The sequence below is a fragment of the Hylobates moloch genome, unplaced genomic scaffold, assembly GCF_009828535.3.
Source record: "Hylobates moloch isolate HMO894 unplaced genomic scaffold, HMol_V3 SCAFFOLD_8, whole genome shotgun sequence".
NCBI classification, from domain to species: Eukaryota; Metazoa; Chordata; class Mammalia; order Primates; family Hylobatidae; genus Hylobates; species Hylobates moloch.
Window position 1 is genome coordinate 89372737 of NW_026652283.1, and position 16848 is coordinate 89389584.

At 38.3% G+C, this 16848-nt stretch overlaps 1 protein-coding gene across 2 annotated transcripts in view; it reads right to left on the bottom strand.

Moving 5' to 3' along the window:
- MYRIP (myosin VIIA and Rab interacting protein) overlaps window positions 1-16848 on the bottom strand; it is a 475698-nt gene that overhangs the window by 373965 nt on the left and 84885 nt on the right. For both annotated transcript variants that reach the window (XM_058441971.1, XM_032161998.2), the window contains exon 2: window positions 2884-3023. In XM_058441971.1, coding sequence (XP_058297954.1) covers window positions 2884-2993 — 110 coding nt within the window. In that variant the 5' untranslated portion in view covers window positions 2994-3023. The remainder of the gene's footprint in view (window positions 1-2883; window positions 3024-16848) is intronic.

Sequence of the window (16848 nt, forward strand, 5' to 3'; positions counted from 1 at the left end):
AATACTGGCCCTACTCCGATTAACTGTGTGATTCTGAGCAAGCTTTGTAATCTCTCTGTTCTTGGATGCCCCCATGTAAGCTGGTGCTAACATTATACTGACTTTAGTGAGGAATCAATAAGATAAATTGTGCGATACCCAGGGCAGTGCCAGTTCACGCTGCTTTATACATTTTAGTTCTCTTTCCATGAATTCTTCATCCCCATTATCCCTCTTTACATTACCATGTTGTGTTCTGAGGACACTTAATTCACACTTCCACCTCCTATTTACTATTACACTTAATGTCTGCACTGAAGAACAGATCATTGTAAACACTGGATAAGCTCTACTACACTCAAGACCTACCCTCACAAAACCTAGCCAGAGTAACTAGGTAAATAAAGAACAGCTGGTCGGGGGAAAAGGCAACTAATTCAAGATTGTAAAATTTAAAAAAGTCTTCTATTATGAGTTATACATTCATTAAAGGAAAATACTTCCTATAATTCTAAAATACTTTCAAAGTTCAGTTCAATAATACTACCTCCTAGATTCTTTCACATACCCAAAATTCAAGCAATATAAAAAAGTGAGGCAAATGTTTGGCAATTTCAGTGGTTTTGCAGTGTCATAATCTCTTTTTATTCGATAGTAATATTCTTTTCTGGAATCATTCAGAGTGTCACCTCAGTTTGCTGGGTACCTATCGAGGCATGTCACTGGTCATGGGCAGAGGACAATAGTAACAACTGTCTTCAGAGAAAAAATGTCCAGTTCCAGTGCCACAAGAGCTGCCATGGCAAGCAGTCATCGCTCTTTGGCCACTGGTGATTTCAAGCATCATTTTCTCCATTACAAGCAGGTTCCCATGACCATGCATTTTCACAGAATTGCAGTAGGCTACTGACTGCTGTCCACTAAGACTCCTGTCCTCATGAGAAAGATGGTGCCCATTTTGTTGGGTCTACTGCAGTGAGAGCTGCTCTTTCTTTAAAATTTTCCTCCTCAAAGCAAGCCCTAAAGCTGCTCTTCCACATGGATGGGCACCTGACTCTGCAGTGGAGCTAAGGCAAGTCTCCACAGTCAGAAAAGGACATTAAACAAGGTCTTGGCTTATCCATATGTGAGTTTCCAGGAGATAAAGCATGACACACAGATGGTCTTTATGATTTAAAGGAAATATTAAGGTGGATTCTTCAAACCACACATGAAGGTAGTCATATGGATTGACAATCAATCTACATGTATCCATCCATTCCACAGAGCTTTAGGGCACACCCACTGTGTGCCAGGCCCTCTGCCCAGAGATTGGGGCACAAAACTGATCAAGACATGGTTCTTTCCAATGGTCCAGTAGAGGAAAGAGGCTGAAAGATACAGGGAAAACACTACCATGTAGAAACTGGTCTCAATGTAAAATAGTGACCACAAACTTCAAGTTGGTCTTAGCGCTGCCAAGCAACTGTACTAGTTTCCCTGCTCCATCTACTCTCCTGTTGTTCTGGTGACCTTTTCCATGACATTTTAATTTCCAACTTGGACCTCCCACTTGATTCCTAGTTGCAAATACATAAATGCCAAGTTGGCATCTCCTTTGGATGTCCAATATTCATCTCAAATTGAAGATGCCTGAGACAGAGCTCTCAACTTTACCTGGCTACCAAATACCCTGCTCCTCTGTCTTCATATTCACTGAATGACAACTTCATTCTTCCAGTTTCCTATGCCAAAAAAACCTTGGGGACGTCCTTGACTCTGTTCTCTTTTATATTCCATATATAAATACAGAAATTCAGGATTATGCCAAAGCTCTACTCATGCCCTTTCTCACTCAGCTTAAAACTGGTAAATCTTTCCTACCACCAAAAAGGGATTGTTTTCCTTCTACCTTGGAGTACCTCAGACTTCATACTTCTTGGCAATGTTATCTCCCTTGCTAGGCTATAAGCACCTTAGTGTAATCATCTTTATTTCCACCATCTTTTGGTCTCACATATAGTATATATTAAATATATACTTGTTTGATGAAAGACAAGAAATCTATTAATAATTAATTGATTTTTTAAAACTGTGCTAGGCACTGTTCTAGCTGTTGAATAATCAAAGTGAGCAAAACAGGTTTTTGCTTAGTGTCTAAGGAAGAAGATGGTGCTGTGAATAATCCCATGGAATCCCAAGGAATAACAGGTTTTATAGATGAGGGAGACTAATACTGACCTACCATCAGTTTCAATACATTAGGCCTAATACATGACCTCATTTCTATCGCTGTGACTTCTTCCAACTTAGGCATAGTTGGAACTGACCTGCCATAGTATTTCCAAGAGCCTTTCATGGGGAAATATCAACTGCAGAGGAGTCAGGAGACTACCTCTTTAGGCTTCAGTTTCCTCTTCTATAAAAGGAGGGAAGTAGTGCTAAACCAGGTGATCCCATCCAGTCTGGTGGTCAGTTTCCTTGTATCTGATGTTCAAAGCTCTTTTCTTGTGCCACAGTAGCTGAGAGTTTAAACAGAACATTGTACATGCATGAGACTCATTCTCACAAGAACTGTTCACTTAACACTTTGGTTATCCTTCAATAAGACCTGCCAACAAAAAACTAAGGCCAAGAGGAAGCTCAAGGCAGCGTGTTCACCACAAGCTCCACTCATTCTATAGCTAATAATGACATACAGGGTCAGAAGTCCCAACGAAACCCTGATTGGGACTGTGAGCAACACATTTCTGAACTGACATTTCTGAAACTGGCAAACCTTTCTACAAAGGACAGGACATTCTTCTGACAAACATAAGTGTGTGTCCAAACTCAGGGCTAGCAGGAGGGAATACCCTCAGGAAACCTGTTTCGCTTGTCCACATGTGGTTTGCTGTACCCTGCTGAGCAAAACAGGCATCTCACCTTAGTCGTTCTTCTTCTTTTTTGCGAAGATTGAAGTCTCTTTGAACCACCTGAAGAACATGCTCTGTTTCATCATCAGTCAAACCAGACAGGTCCAGCTTCCTCCCCATGGTTACTCAACACAGATGATGAAATAAGACCTGGGAAACCAAAATGATACAAGCAAGATAAAAGCTCTACATGGACAAAATCAACCTATTTTGTTATTAAAATAGAGTAAATACAGTGTTTATATGTAAGTGATTATGTAAGGTAGTATCTTTCTCTGGACTCAGAGTCAGCAAATATTTACAAATGACCTCACCAAGGCCACAGAGAAAAAGAGAAAATAATGAGTCATCTGCCAGTTTCATCATCCCAATTCTTAAATAAAAAAATATTCTTTATAACAAAATGAACCATTCATAAGACTTAGTATGGATTTCTGCAAAATGCCAAAAGGCAATACCTAAAAGTTCTAAACTTTTGTGCTTTGAAGTTCTAAATGTTAAGTATTATATGTAACTGCAAAATAAAATAATACAAACAATTATTTTATAAAAATAAAAATGTTAATTTATAAAAAAATTCTAATACTTTAAAAAAATCCTATGTATAATATATCCCTTAAAGTTTTAACCATATGACAATGAAATACAAACTAAAAATCAGTAAGTTCTCTTCTTCAAAAGGATAAAAACATAAATAATCTTATTTTGCCGTTTTCTCAGCAGCAGCAAAGATGATATTGTAGGGAAACACCTCTAAGCAGTACATACCTAAAAATTACGGGAAACTCTATTTTTAAAAATAATTGTTGGCTGGGCGCAGTGGCTCAAGCCTGTAATCCCAGCACTTTGGGAGGCCAAAGTGGGCAGATCACCTGACATCAGGAGTTCAAGATCAGCCTGACCAACATGGTGAAACCCTGTCTCTACTACAAATCCAAAAATTAGCTGGGCCTGGTGAGGGGCGCCTGTAGTCCCAGCTACTTGGGAGGCTGAGGCAGGAGAATCGTTTGAACCTGGGAGGCAGAGGCTGCAGTGAGCTGAGATTGCGCCAGTCACTCCAGCCTGGGTGACAAAGCGAGACTCTGTCTCAAAAAATAGAAATGGCAAATAAGCATATGGAATAATGCTTAATTTCAATGGTAATTACAGAACTGCAAATTAAAACTATATTTCACACCCACCAAAATAAAAATTTATATCAAATGTTGGTGGGAAGTGGGACAATGACAGTTTTCATTTGGGGGTATAAATTGGTATAATCTCTTTGTAATACAATCAGGTTTCATTTTAAAAGTTGAAAATTTATATACCCTATAAATCAGCATTTCTGCCACACTTAGGTATATGCTTCAGATATAATCTTAAAAATACACACCAGACATCAATTGAGTTGAATCATATAAATTTTTAGTTTGGATCATTGACCTATAAAAATGGCAATTTCACGTAGTTAACAGAAGAATAGTAACAACAGTCACATTCAAAATATCAAAAAAATAAATAAAACTGGAAAAACACTAAACATCCATAAATAGGAGGAATGATTTAAAAAATAGGGCATATTTGTTTTATACAATAGAATATTCTACCACAGTGGCAAAGAAAATAAAATAGGTACATTCATCAACAGGGATAAATCTTAACATAATGTTGAGACAGAGAAGCACACCAGATGTACAGAATACATGTACAGCATGCATACAAGTATGATTTTTTTTAGATCATAAGGGTCAAAAACATAGAATGTCAAAAAATTATTGTCTAGGAATAAGTGTGGTAAAACCAAAGTGGAATGTGATACTTCTAAGGGGAGGAGAGAGGATTTCATTGGGAATAATCACATAGGGGCTTCAGAGCTATCAGTAATATTCCATCTCATTAGAGAGACACAGTATTGCTGCTACTGCTTCATCTTGTTATTAAAAGGTTGAAGTCATGCATACTATTGTCCTTAAGGTATCTTTCATCAGCATAAAATAAACGTAAAACTAAATAAAAAATAATATAATCTATAAAAATCATAACTAAAGCAAATACTTGAAGCATTGTTCAAGGAATATGCTTATTATTTACAATAAAAATAACAATAATGATTATAATAGATCACTATTTGACTGGATATCTACTATGTTCCAGATGCTCTAGTTTATACATACATATAAACTACATTTATAAATGTATATGTAAATTTATACATTCCCATAAAATCCTATTGACGGTCACTACCACCACCATTTACAAATGAGAAAAGAGGTCAATTATATATTATGTCAAAGACAATGGCAACCTGGGATTTGACTGTGTCTTGGTCTGACTCAGAGTCCCTGCCTTAATATCATGTAAATGCTTTCTAGTTTTAAAACCTCAGGTTTTTAAATCTGATGTCCAGAGTTCCCTGCCCCCTTTTTCTAGCATGTAATGATTAAGAATAGGAGACCCCAAGCATGGTTGCTATTTAAAAGAAGGTTATCTGCCCTTTTCATTTCCAAATAATGGTAGTAAACATAGAGAAAGGAACAGCTCAATCCCCAGAAATCTTTTGCTAGATGATTTAAAACCTTATGACTGCATAATGCGAACCAATCTCAAGATTTAACCAACAAATCACAACAGGAATTCCAACTATTTTTTTTAAAAAAATTATTTTTCACTCCATTGATGCTATTTCTCAAAAACAAATTGTCAGTCCACTTTGCCCAAGTGGTGTTAGGGTTGAGGGCAGGAAGAAACCTAATGTACTTGCACTAGGTTTCAATTAAATCAATTAGAAGTAACATCCTACCCACAGACTGCAAATGCAAGGGAGGAAGCTCATGGGCTGCCATCTTCTAGCTTCCTGATGAGCAAAAAGAAACAGACTAGAGGGCCCACTGAAAGTGCAGACTGATTCTTCCTTTAAAAAGCCTCATTAAAGGTGTTAATGGCATTTTGGAGGTTCCTGGAAGGTGACATTTCTGTTCCTTTGACTTTATTTCACTGGCTTTTGGTTTCTGAGAATTCTAAATGAGATTCTAAGAAGCCCAGTTAGTGAAAGACTGAAGTGACAGCTTTGATCATATCAAACCTAAAAAAAAAAAAAAAGATCAGGACTTGTTTTTGTAAAGAAATAAATAAAATAGCTCGAAATCGACAAGTCAAGAGACTGAGAAAACTTTCTTTAAATTGGTAAAAGCTTCTTCCTTTTTCTACAACAAACACAATCAGAGTCCCTGTGCAACAAATGAAATAGCATCCTAGAGCTGGAGAAGGCTCCTGTCCATGAATAAGAGTTCACATAGGTATGACAATCTCATTTAAGGATGAGAAAATGCAATCAGTCCCAGGAGAGAGAAGCAGTTTCCCAAAGACACATAGCCAGTTCAGGTGCTCCTGACTTCCAGACCCGTGCCCCTATCCCTTGATTTCTCTGGTTTATAGCCAACCAACATGACAACAGAGAGGATATGTTTTTAAATTTACTAATGAGAAAATTAATATGTCAACATTTAATTATATCACCACTTCCCTAAAGTGTGTTTCTCAGGTTATTGTTCCCACAAGCAGTTTGAGAAAGGGACTCTGAGGTGAAATAAATATGAGAAATGCTTCTAATTGTATTGCCTTCATGGGGCTTACACAAGACATATTAGCTTATCAGAGCTTCCAAGAAGTCTATCAGAATCAGTTTGCTTTTGCTTAACTCTGTGTTTCTCAAACATATATGTCTGCAGAAACCTCTTTCTTTGATAACATCTACCTTTTCACATCCAAAGAAATGACTATCTGGTAAACTCTACACTAAGTCAAAGCAATGATGACAAACTCCAGTAGCTATTCCAACATAATTACTGAATTGATTTAGCTATTTTTCAAATTTAATTATCATAAGAAGCAACAGAGTTAGATGAGTTTTAGAAGAAGCTGATGATGGATGCAACTTTAAAGCTAGGAGACCAAAACAAAGGCAGAATTGTCTATGTTATTCCTGGCTAAAATAACTTACATGAGGAAGGACACAGATGTGTCTACAGGTACTGGTTAATACAACCCTTGCAAATGAAAAAAAACAAAAACAAAGAGAAATTACAAGAATACTTAGTACATAGTGGAAGATTCATTATAAAAGGTCAATGTGTACGTAAGTGACATTCTATTAAAGTACCTAGAAAGGTCAAGGACAAATGCTTAAATGGGATTTTCATGAACCCACAGTACATTTTTGTCTGTGTGATAATGTACCTAATATAAAGAGAAAAATAAAACTATAAAGTCCTAAGAGTGATAAAGGGTAATTATTGCTGGGGCTTTGCACTTTGACCATGGTGGGTTTGGGTTAGAACTGAAAAGAAATTTCTTACAACTATAGAGAAACCTAAATGTTAAGACTCTCACATTTAAGGCACGGGGGATAAAATGAACTTGGCCTGCAAAGGACAAAAACAATAACATTAATAATGAGAGATGTGCTTTCACTGTGACTGTTCTTTGCAGCAAGTGGTGCTTGGGCTATATGGCTCACTGATCTTCATTCTTTCACCTTCAAGGGTGTTACCCTACCATGAACCGGCCCCTTCTCTGAAATTCACCCCTGACCTATGCACAGGAGTGGGCCCAGAGCAGACAGGGTCACACTACTGGGGCACAGCTGATTGGACCAGGCGTGCCACCCAACTTATGCAAAATGTCAAAGCCTCTGTCCTGGCAGTTTGATATTTGATATTCAGTGAGTAGATGTTAGTCTTGGTGTTCTATTTCTCTTCTGCCTGAGAATAGCACCAAATATCCTTTTATTACTGAAATACATTTTCCATTGTTTTTTGTTTCCATTTATCACTTTAGTTTCTCTAAGTCACTAACACATGCTCCCTAGAATTCTCACAGAGCTGGCTGTGTTTGGTCAACTGTCCTAACACTGCAACTGTCCTAACACCATTTATTGACCAATCTGTCTGACTTAGATGATCCATGGATGAGACAGACAGGCATGTATACTCGAGTTTTTCTCAGGACTTTCTGGCCTGACCTGTTCTAAGCTGGTGACTTAGTAGCTGATCTCAGGTCAGGAACATACTATAAAACTTAGTATTGCAAATCATCCCTCATCATTTTTATTTTTCAAAACTGTCTGACTTTTTGACATTGCCCATTTATGTCCGCAGGTGAACTTTAAAATCATTTTACTAGGGTAGAAGTAAAAATCCAAATGAATTTTCTTATTGATTAATTTGTCAATTGATTTGGGAAAGAACTGCCATCTTTGCAATATTAGTTCTTCTCATAAAGGAATTGAGACTCAGTGGAAGTTAAGAAATAAACTAAAAGTAACACCCAAATTTTTACCACGAAAAAAGTTTCGCATAGCAAAAAAAAAAAAAAAAGAAAATATGGATAAAATTAAAAGGCAAGCAACAACTGGCCGGGCACAGTGGCTCACATTTGTAATCCCAGAACTTTGGGAGGCCGAGGTGGGTGGATCACTTGAGATCAGGAGTTCAAGACCAGCCTGGCCAATATGGTGAAACCCCGTCTCTAATAAAAATACAAAAATTAGCCAAGCGTGGTGGGAGGCACCTGTAGTCCCAGCTACTCAGGATGCTTAGGCAGGAGAATCGCTTGAACCCGGGAGGCGAAGGTTGCAGTGAGCCGAGATTGCGCCACTGCACTCCAGCCTGGGCGACAGAGTGAGACTCTGTCTCAAAAAAAAAGAAAAAAAAATGCAAGCAAAAATCTAGGGAAAACCAGGGAAGACAATTATCCTAATATATTAAGCACCCTCATAAAATACAAGAAAAATATAGAACTGTCTAAAAGATAAAATGACAAAGTTCAAGAGAAAAAGCAATTTACCATCTATGTCCAACACATAGTTTAATAAAATATCACATATCATTAATAACCAAATGCTGCTAATTATACTAAGTCACAATTTTTCATTTAATAAGATTCTGGGAACACAGGTACTTATATACATTAGTAGAGGGGCTATAAGTATAAATGTTTAGATGGCAATCTGGCAGTAATTATCAAACATCCTTAAATACTGAGCCAGCCATTTCAATCTGCATAAGAATCTTCTTCAAGAAACAGAAAAAATGTGCAAAGACTTATGTACCAGGATGTTCATCTCAGTGTTGTCTATTACAGAAAAATACTGTAAATAAACTGAAAGTCCAAAAGTAGGACAGGTTAAGTTGTGGTACAATCACACGATACAATATTTTATGTCAATAAAATGTATTTAAAAGAAAGACATTTATGACATATTAAGGTAAAAAGCCAGAGGAAAAATACAGCATATAGTTTACCAAAATAATACAATAATACAAGAAAGTATACAGCAACACTATTAAAATAGATCCAAATAAACCTGTCTATGCAAGTGTCCATCAACAGAAAAACAAACTATGGTATATTCACCCATGGGAACACTACACAGCAATAAACACAGACAAACTTCAATAACATATAATGGTATAGGTATATTGTACTGAACAAAGTAAGCTAGATGGATGATCCCAATTGTATAAAGTTCAAAATCAGGCAAAACTAGTTCAGAATGTTAGAAGCAGGGTAGTGGTTACCCTTTGGAAGGCAGTGGCTAGATGGGACCAGGTTTGGGAAGTGGTGACATTTCTTGATCTGGGTGCTGGTTACATTGATGTGTTCAATTTGTGAAAATTAATTTAACTATATGCTTATGATTTATGCATTTACATGCATGTCATGGCTCAATAAGAAGTAAAATAATATAGTATGAATAGTACAGTCTTGTATAAATAAATAAGATAGAAATATACTGAAAGAAAATCACAAAAAAATTACCAACAGTTATCTTTGAGTGATAAAATTTCATATGATGCAATTTTTAAAAATTTGCTTTTGCACATATTTTCTCTTCCTTTTAAAATAAACATCATTTGAATAAACAAAAATTATCAAGGATATATATGACAATATTCATTTTAGTGTTATTTACAATAGCAAAATTGTTCAAGTTACTAAAATGTCTAATGATAAAACATTGATTAAATTTGCTATTATATAGCTCTAAGATAGAATACCATACTGCTATGAAGTGGATATAGCATTGACATAAAAATGTTCAAAGCATATTTATAAATAAAAGTTATAGATTAAAAAACTATATTAAATTGCCTCAATTTTTTGTTTTTCTAAAAAATGTATGTGTGCGTGTGTGTGTGTGTGTGTGATTTCCATTGAAAATAATTAAATAATCATGCCAAATGTTCACAGTGCTAATCTCTGGGCAATAGGATTTCTTATAATTTTTTGTTATTGATTGTTCTTGTTTACTTATATTTTCCAATTTTCTCACAATGAACATGGATTGCTTTCTTAATGAAAATAAATGTTATTATCATGTTATAGGAAACAGCCTGAAAACTGGTCCCTATTGAATTATAATTGATTTCACATTAATTTATAGCTGCAGAGACCATAAAACAAGAGGTGGTACAATGCCAGCTATTAAAAATTTCCATTTTATATAAAGGGCTTGAAATAATGCTTAATGGCTACTCCATTAGCATCAACTGGTGAACAAACGAACAATTACTCAGGTTCCTATTATGCTTCAAGAATCAAAAAGAAAATTATATTTAAAGACTTTGAAAACTTTCAAAAAACCTGAGGATGAGCACAGGATAATTGCAGATCTTAGTGTAATTAATGCAAAGGTGGGTAAATCCTTTCAATCTGAAAAGGCCAAAAAATAAAAACATATAGTTCAGCCTCAGGCCTTATGTAAACTGCACAATTTACAAAAATCTGGAAGACATAAAACCATCTATAAAAGAGTTTTGGGTTTTATTTATAAGGTCATACAACCCACTTGGTCAAGTTTGATAACATCAGCTGAGATAGGAACCAAAACAAACTCTTACCATACATGGCTTGCAAGAACCTCTTAAAACACAAAGGGGGGAGCCAAGATGGCCGAATAGGAACAGCTCCGGTCTCCAGCTCCCAGCCCGAGCAACACAGAAGACTGGTAATTTCTGCATTTCTGCTTGAGGTACCGGTTTCATCTCACTAGGGAGTGCCAAACAGTGGGTGCAGGACAGTCAGTGAAGCGCACTGTGCGCCAGCCGAAGCAGGGCGAGGCACTGCCTCACTCGGCAAGCACAAGGGGTCAGGGAGTTCCCTTTCCTAGTCAAAGAAAGGGGTAACAGACGGCACCTGGAAAATCGGGTCAGTCCCACCCTCATACTGCGCTTTCCCAACAGGCCTGGGAAACGGCACACTAGGAGATTGTATCCTGCACCTGGCTCAGAGGGTCCTATGCCCACGGAGTCTCGCTGATTGCTAGCACAGCAGTCTGAGATCAAGCTACAAGGCGGCAGCGAGGCTGGGGGAGGGGCGCCTGCCATTACCCAGGCTTGCTTAGGTAAACAAAGCAGCCAGGAAGCTCGAACTGGGTGGAGCCCACCACAGCTCAAGGAGGCCTGTCTGCCTCTGTAGGCTCCACCTCTGGGGGCAGGGCACAGACAAACAAAAAGTCAGCAGGAATCTCCAGATACTTAAATGTCCCTGTCTGACTGACAGCTTTGAAGAGAGTAGTGGTTCTCCCAGCACGCAGCTGGAGATCTGAGAATGGACAGACTGCCTCCTAAAGTGGGTCCCTCACCCCTGAGCAGCCTAACTGGGAGGCACCCCCCCAGAAGGGAAAGACTGACACCTCACTGGGCCAGGTACTCCTCTGAGACAAAACTTCCAGAGGAACTATCAGACAGCTGAATTGGTGGTCTCATGAAAATCCGCTGTTCAGCAGCCACCGCTGCTGACACCCAGCCAAACAGGGTCTGGAGTGGACCTCTAGTAAACTCCAACAGACCTGCAGCTGAGGGTCCTGTCTGGTAGAAGGAAAACTAACAAACAGAAAGGACATCCACACCAAAAACCCATCTGTACATCACCATCACCAAAGCCCAAAAGTAGATAAAACCGCAAAGATGGGGAAAAAACAGAGCAGAAAAACTGGAAACTCTAAAAAGCAGAGCACCTCTCCTCCTCCAAAGGAACGCAGTTCCTCACCAGCAATGGAACAAAGCTGGATGGAGGATGAGTTTGACGAGTTGAGAGAAGAAGGCTTCAGACGATCAAACTACTCTGAGCTACGGGAGGAAATTCAAAACAATAGCAAAGAAGTTAAAAACTTTGAAAAAAAATTAGAAGAATGGATAACTAGAATAACCAATGGAGAGAAGGGCTTAAAGGAGATGGAGGAGCTGAAAGCCAAGTTTCGAGAACTACGTGAAGATTGCAGAAGCCTCAGTAGCAGATGCGATCAACTGGAAGAAAGGGTATCGCAGATGGAAGATGAAATGAATGAAATGAAGCGAGAAGGGAAGTCTAGAGAAAAAAGAATAAAAAGAAATGAACAAAGCCTCCAAGAAATTTGGGACTACGTGAAACGACCAAACCTACGTCTGATTGGTGTACCTGAAAATGACGAGGAGAATGGAACCAAGTTGGAAAACACTTTGCAAGATATTATCCAGGAGAACTTCCCCAATCTAGCAAGGCAGTCCAACATTCAGATTCAGGAAATACAGAGAATGCCACAAAGATACTCCTCGAGAAGGGCAACTCCAAGACACATAATTGTCAGATTCACCAAAGTTGAAATGAAGGAAAAAATGTTAAGGGCAGCCAGAGAGAAAGGTCGGGTTACCCACAAAGGGAAGCCCATCAGGCTAACAGGTGATCTCTCGGCAGAAACTCTACAAGCCAGAAGAGAGTGGGGGCCGATATTCAACATTCTTAAAGAAAAGAATTTTCAACCCAGAATTTCCTATCCAGCCAAACTAAGCTTCATAAGTGAAGAAGAAATAAAATACTTTACAGACAAGCAAACGCTGAGTGATTTTGTCACCACCAGGCCTGCCCTAAAAGAGCTCCTGAAGGAAGCACTAAACATGGAAAGGAACAACCGGTACCAGCCACTGCAAAAACATGCCAAATTGTAAAGACCATCGAGGCTAGGAAGAAACTGCATCAACTAATGAGCAAAATAACCAACTAACATCATAATGACAGGATCAGATTCACACATAACAATATTAACGTTAAATGTAAATGGGCTAAATGCTCCAATTAAAAGACACAGACTGGCAAACTGGATAATGAGTCAGGACCCATCAGTGTGCTGTATTCAGGAAACCCATCTCACATGCAGAGACACACATAGACTCAAAATAAAGGGATGGAGGAAGATCTATCAAGCAAATGGAAAACAAAAAAAGGCAGGGGTTGCAATCCTAGTCTCTGACAAAATAGACTTTAAACCAACAAAGATCAAAAGAGACAAAGAAGGCCATTACATAATGGTAAAGGGATCAATTCAACAAGAAGAGCTCACTATCCTAAATATATATGCACCCAACACAGGAGCACCCAGATTCATAAAGCAAGTCCTGAGTGACCTACAAAGGGACTTAAACTCCCACACAATAATAATGGGAGATTTTAACACCCCACTGTCAACATTAGACAGATCATCTAGACAGAAAGTTAACAAGGATATCCAGGAATTGACCTCAGCTCTAAACAAAGTGGACCTAATAGACATCTACAGAACTCTCCATCCCAAATCAACAGAATATACATTTTTTTCAGCACCACACCACACCTATTCCAAAATTGACCACATAGTTGGAAGTAAAGCTCTCCTCAGCAAATGTAAAAGAACAGAAATTATAAAAAACTGTCTCACAGACCACAGTGCAATCAAACTAGAACTCAGGATTAAGAAACTCACTCAAAACCGCTCAACTACATGGAAACTGAACAACCTGCTCCTGAATGACTATTGGGTACATAATGAAATGAAGGCAGAAATAAAGATGTTCTTTGAAACCAACGAGAACAAAGACACAACCTACCAGAATCTCTGGGACACATTCAAAGCAGTGTGTAGAGGGAAACTTATAGCACTAAATGCCCACAAGAGAAAACAGGAAAGATCCAAAATTGACACCCTAACATCACAATTAAAAGAACTAGAAAAGCAAGAGCAAACACATTCAAAAGCTAGCAGAAGGCTAGAAATAACTAAAATCAGAGCAGAACTGAAGGAAATAGAGACACAAAAAACCCTTCAAAAAATTAATGAATCCAGGAGCTGGTTTTTTGAGAAGATCAACAAAATTGATAGACCGCTAGCAAGACTAATAAAGAAGAAAAGACAGAAGAATCAAATAGATGCAATAAAAAATGAAAAGGGGGATATCACCACCGATCCCACAGAAATACAATCTACCATCAGAGAATACTACAAACACCTCTATGCAAATAAACTAGAAAATCTAGAAGAAATGGATAAATTCCTCGACAAATACACCCTCCCAAGACTAAATCAGGAAGAAGTCGAATCTCTGAATAGACCAATAACAGGTTCTGAAATTGTGGCAATAATCAATAGCTTACCAACCAAAAAGAGTCCAGGACCTGATGGATTCACAGCTGAATTCTACGAGAGGTACAGGGAGGAACTGGTACCATTCCTTCTGAAACTATTCCAATCGATAGAAAAAGAGGGAATCCTCCCTAACACATTTTATGAAGCCAGCATCATCCTGATACCAAAGCCAGGCAGAGACACAACCAAAAAAGAGAATTTTAGACCAATATCCTTGATGAACATTGATGCAAAAATCCTCAATAAAATACTGGCAAACCGAATCCAGCAGCACATCAAAAAGCTTATACACCATGATCAAGTGGGCTTCATCCCTGGGATGCAAGGCTGGTTCAACATACGCAAATCAATAAATGTAATCCAGCATATAAACAGAACCAAAGACAAAAACCACATGATTATCTCAATAGATGCAGAAAAGGCTTTTGACAAAATTCAACAACCCTTCATGCTAAAAACTCTCAATAAATTAGGTATTGATGGGACGTATCTCAAAATAATAAGAGCTATATACGACAAAACCACAGCCAATATCATACTGAATGGGCAAAAACTGGAAGCATTCCCTCTGAAAACTGGCACAAGACAGGGATGCCCTCTCTCACCGCTCCTTTTCAACATAGTGCTGGAAGTTCTGGCCAGAGCAATCAGGCAGGAGAAGGAAATAAAGGGTATTCAATTAGGAAAAGAGGAAATCAAACTGTCCCTGTTTGCAGATGACATGATTGTATATCTAGAAAATCCCATTGTCTCAGCCCAAAATCTCCTTAAGCTGATTAGCAACTTCAGCAAAGTCTCAGGATACAAAATTAATGTACAAAAATCACAAGCATTCTTGTACACCAATCACAGACAAACAGAGAGCCAAATCATGAGTGAACTCCCATTCACAATTGCTTCAAAGAGAATAAAATACCTAGGAATCCAACTTACAAGGGATGTGAAGGACCTCTTCAAGGAGAACTACAAACCACTGCTCAATGAAATCAAAGAGGATACAAACAAATGGAAGAACATTCCATGCTCATGGGTTGGAAGAATCAATATCGTGAAAATGGCCATACTGCCCAAGGTAATTTATAGATTCAATGCCATCCCCATCAAGCTACCAATGACTTTCTTCACAGAATTGGAAAAAACTACTTTAAAGTTCATATGGAACCAAAAAAGAGCCCGCATCGCCAAGTCAATCCTAAGCCAAAAGAACAAAGCTGGAGGCATCACGCTACCTGACTTCAAACTATACTACAAGGCCACAGTAACCAAAACAGCATGGTACTGGTACCACAACAGAGATATAGATCAATGGAACAGAACAGAGCCCTCAGAAATGATGCCGCATATCTACAACTATTTGATCTTTGACAAACCTGACAAAAAGAAGAAATGGGGAAAGGATTCCCTATTTAATAAATGGTGCTGGGAAAACTGGCTAGCCATATGTAGAAAGCTGAAACTGGATCCCTTCCTTACACCTTATACAAAAATTAATTCAAGATGGATTAAAGACTTAAATGTTAGACCTAAAACCATTAAAATCCTACAAGAAAACCTAGGCAATACCATTCAGGCCATAGGCGTGGGCAAGGACTTCATGTCTAAAACACCAAAAGCAATGGCAACAAAAGCCAAAATTGACAAATGGGATCTCATTAAACTAAAGAGCTTCTGCACAGCAAAAGAAACTACCATCAGAGTGAACAGGCAACCTACAGAATGGGAGAAAATTTTTGCAACCTACTCATCTGACAAAGGGCTAATATCCAGAATCTACAATGAACTCAAACAAATTTACAAGAAAAAAACAAACAACCCCATCAAAAAGTGGGCAAAGGACATGAACAGACACTTCTCAAAAGAAGACATTTATGCAGCCAGAAAACACATGAAGAAATGCTCATCATCACTGGCCATCAGAGAAATGCAAATCAAAACCACAGTGAGATACCATCTCATACCAGTTAGAATGGCCATCATTAAAAAATCAGGAAACAACAGGTGCTGGAGAGGATGTGGAGAAATAGGAACACTTTTACACTGTTGGTGGGACTGTAAACTAGTTCAACCATTGTGGAAGTCAGTGTGGCGATTCCTCAGGGATCTAGAACTAGAAATACCATTTGACCCAGCCATCCCATTACTGGGTATATACCCAAAGGAGTATAAATCATGCTGCTATAAAGACACATGCACACGTATGTTTATTGCGGCACTATTCACAATAGCAAAGACTTGGAACCAACCCAAATGTCCAACAACAATAGACTGGATTAAGAAAATGTGGCACATATACACCATGGAATACTATGCAGCCATAAAAAATGATGAGTTCGTGTCCTTTGTAGGGACATGGATGAAACTGGAAAACATCATTCTCAGTAAACTATCGCAAGGACAAAAAACCAAACACCGCATGTTCTCACTCATAGGTGGGAATTGAATAATGAGAACACTTAGACCCAGGGCAGGGAACACCACACACCAGGGCCCATCGTGGGGTTGGGGGAGAGGGGAGGGATAGCATTAGGAGATACACCTAATATAAATGACGAGTTA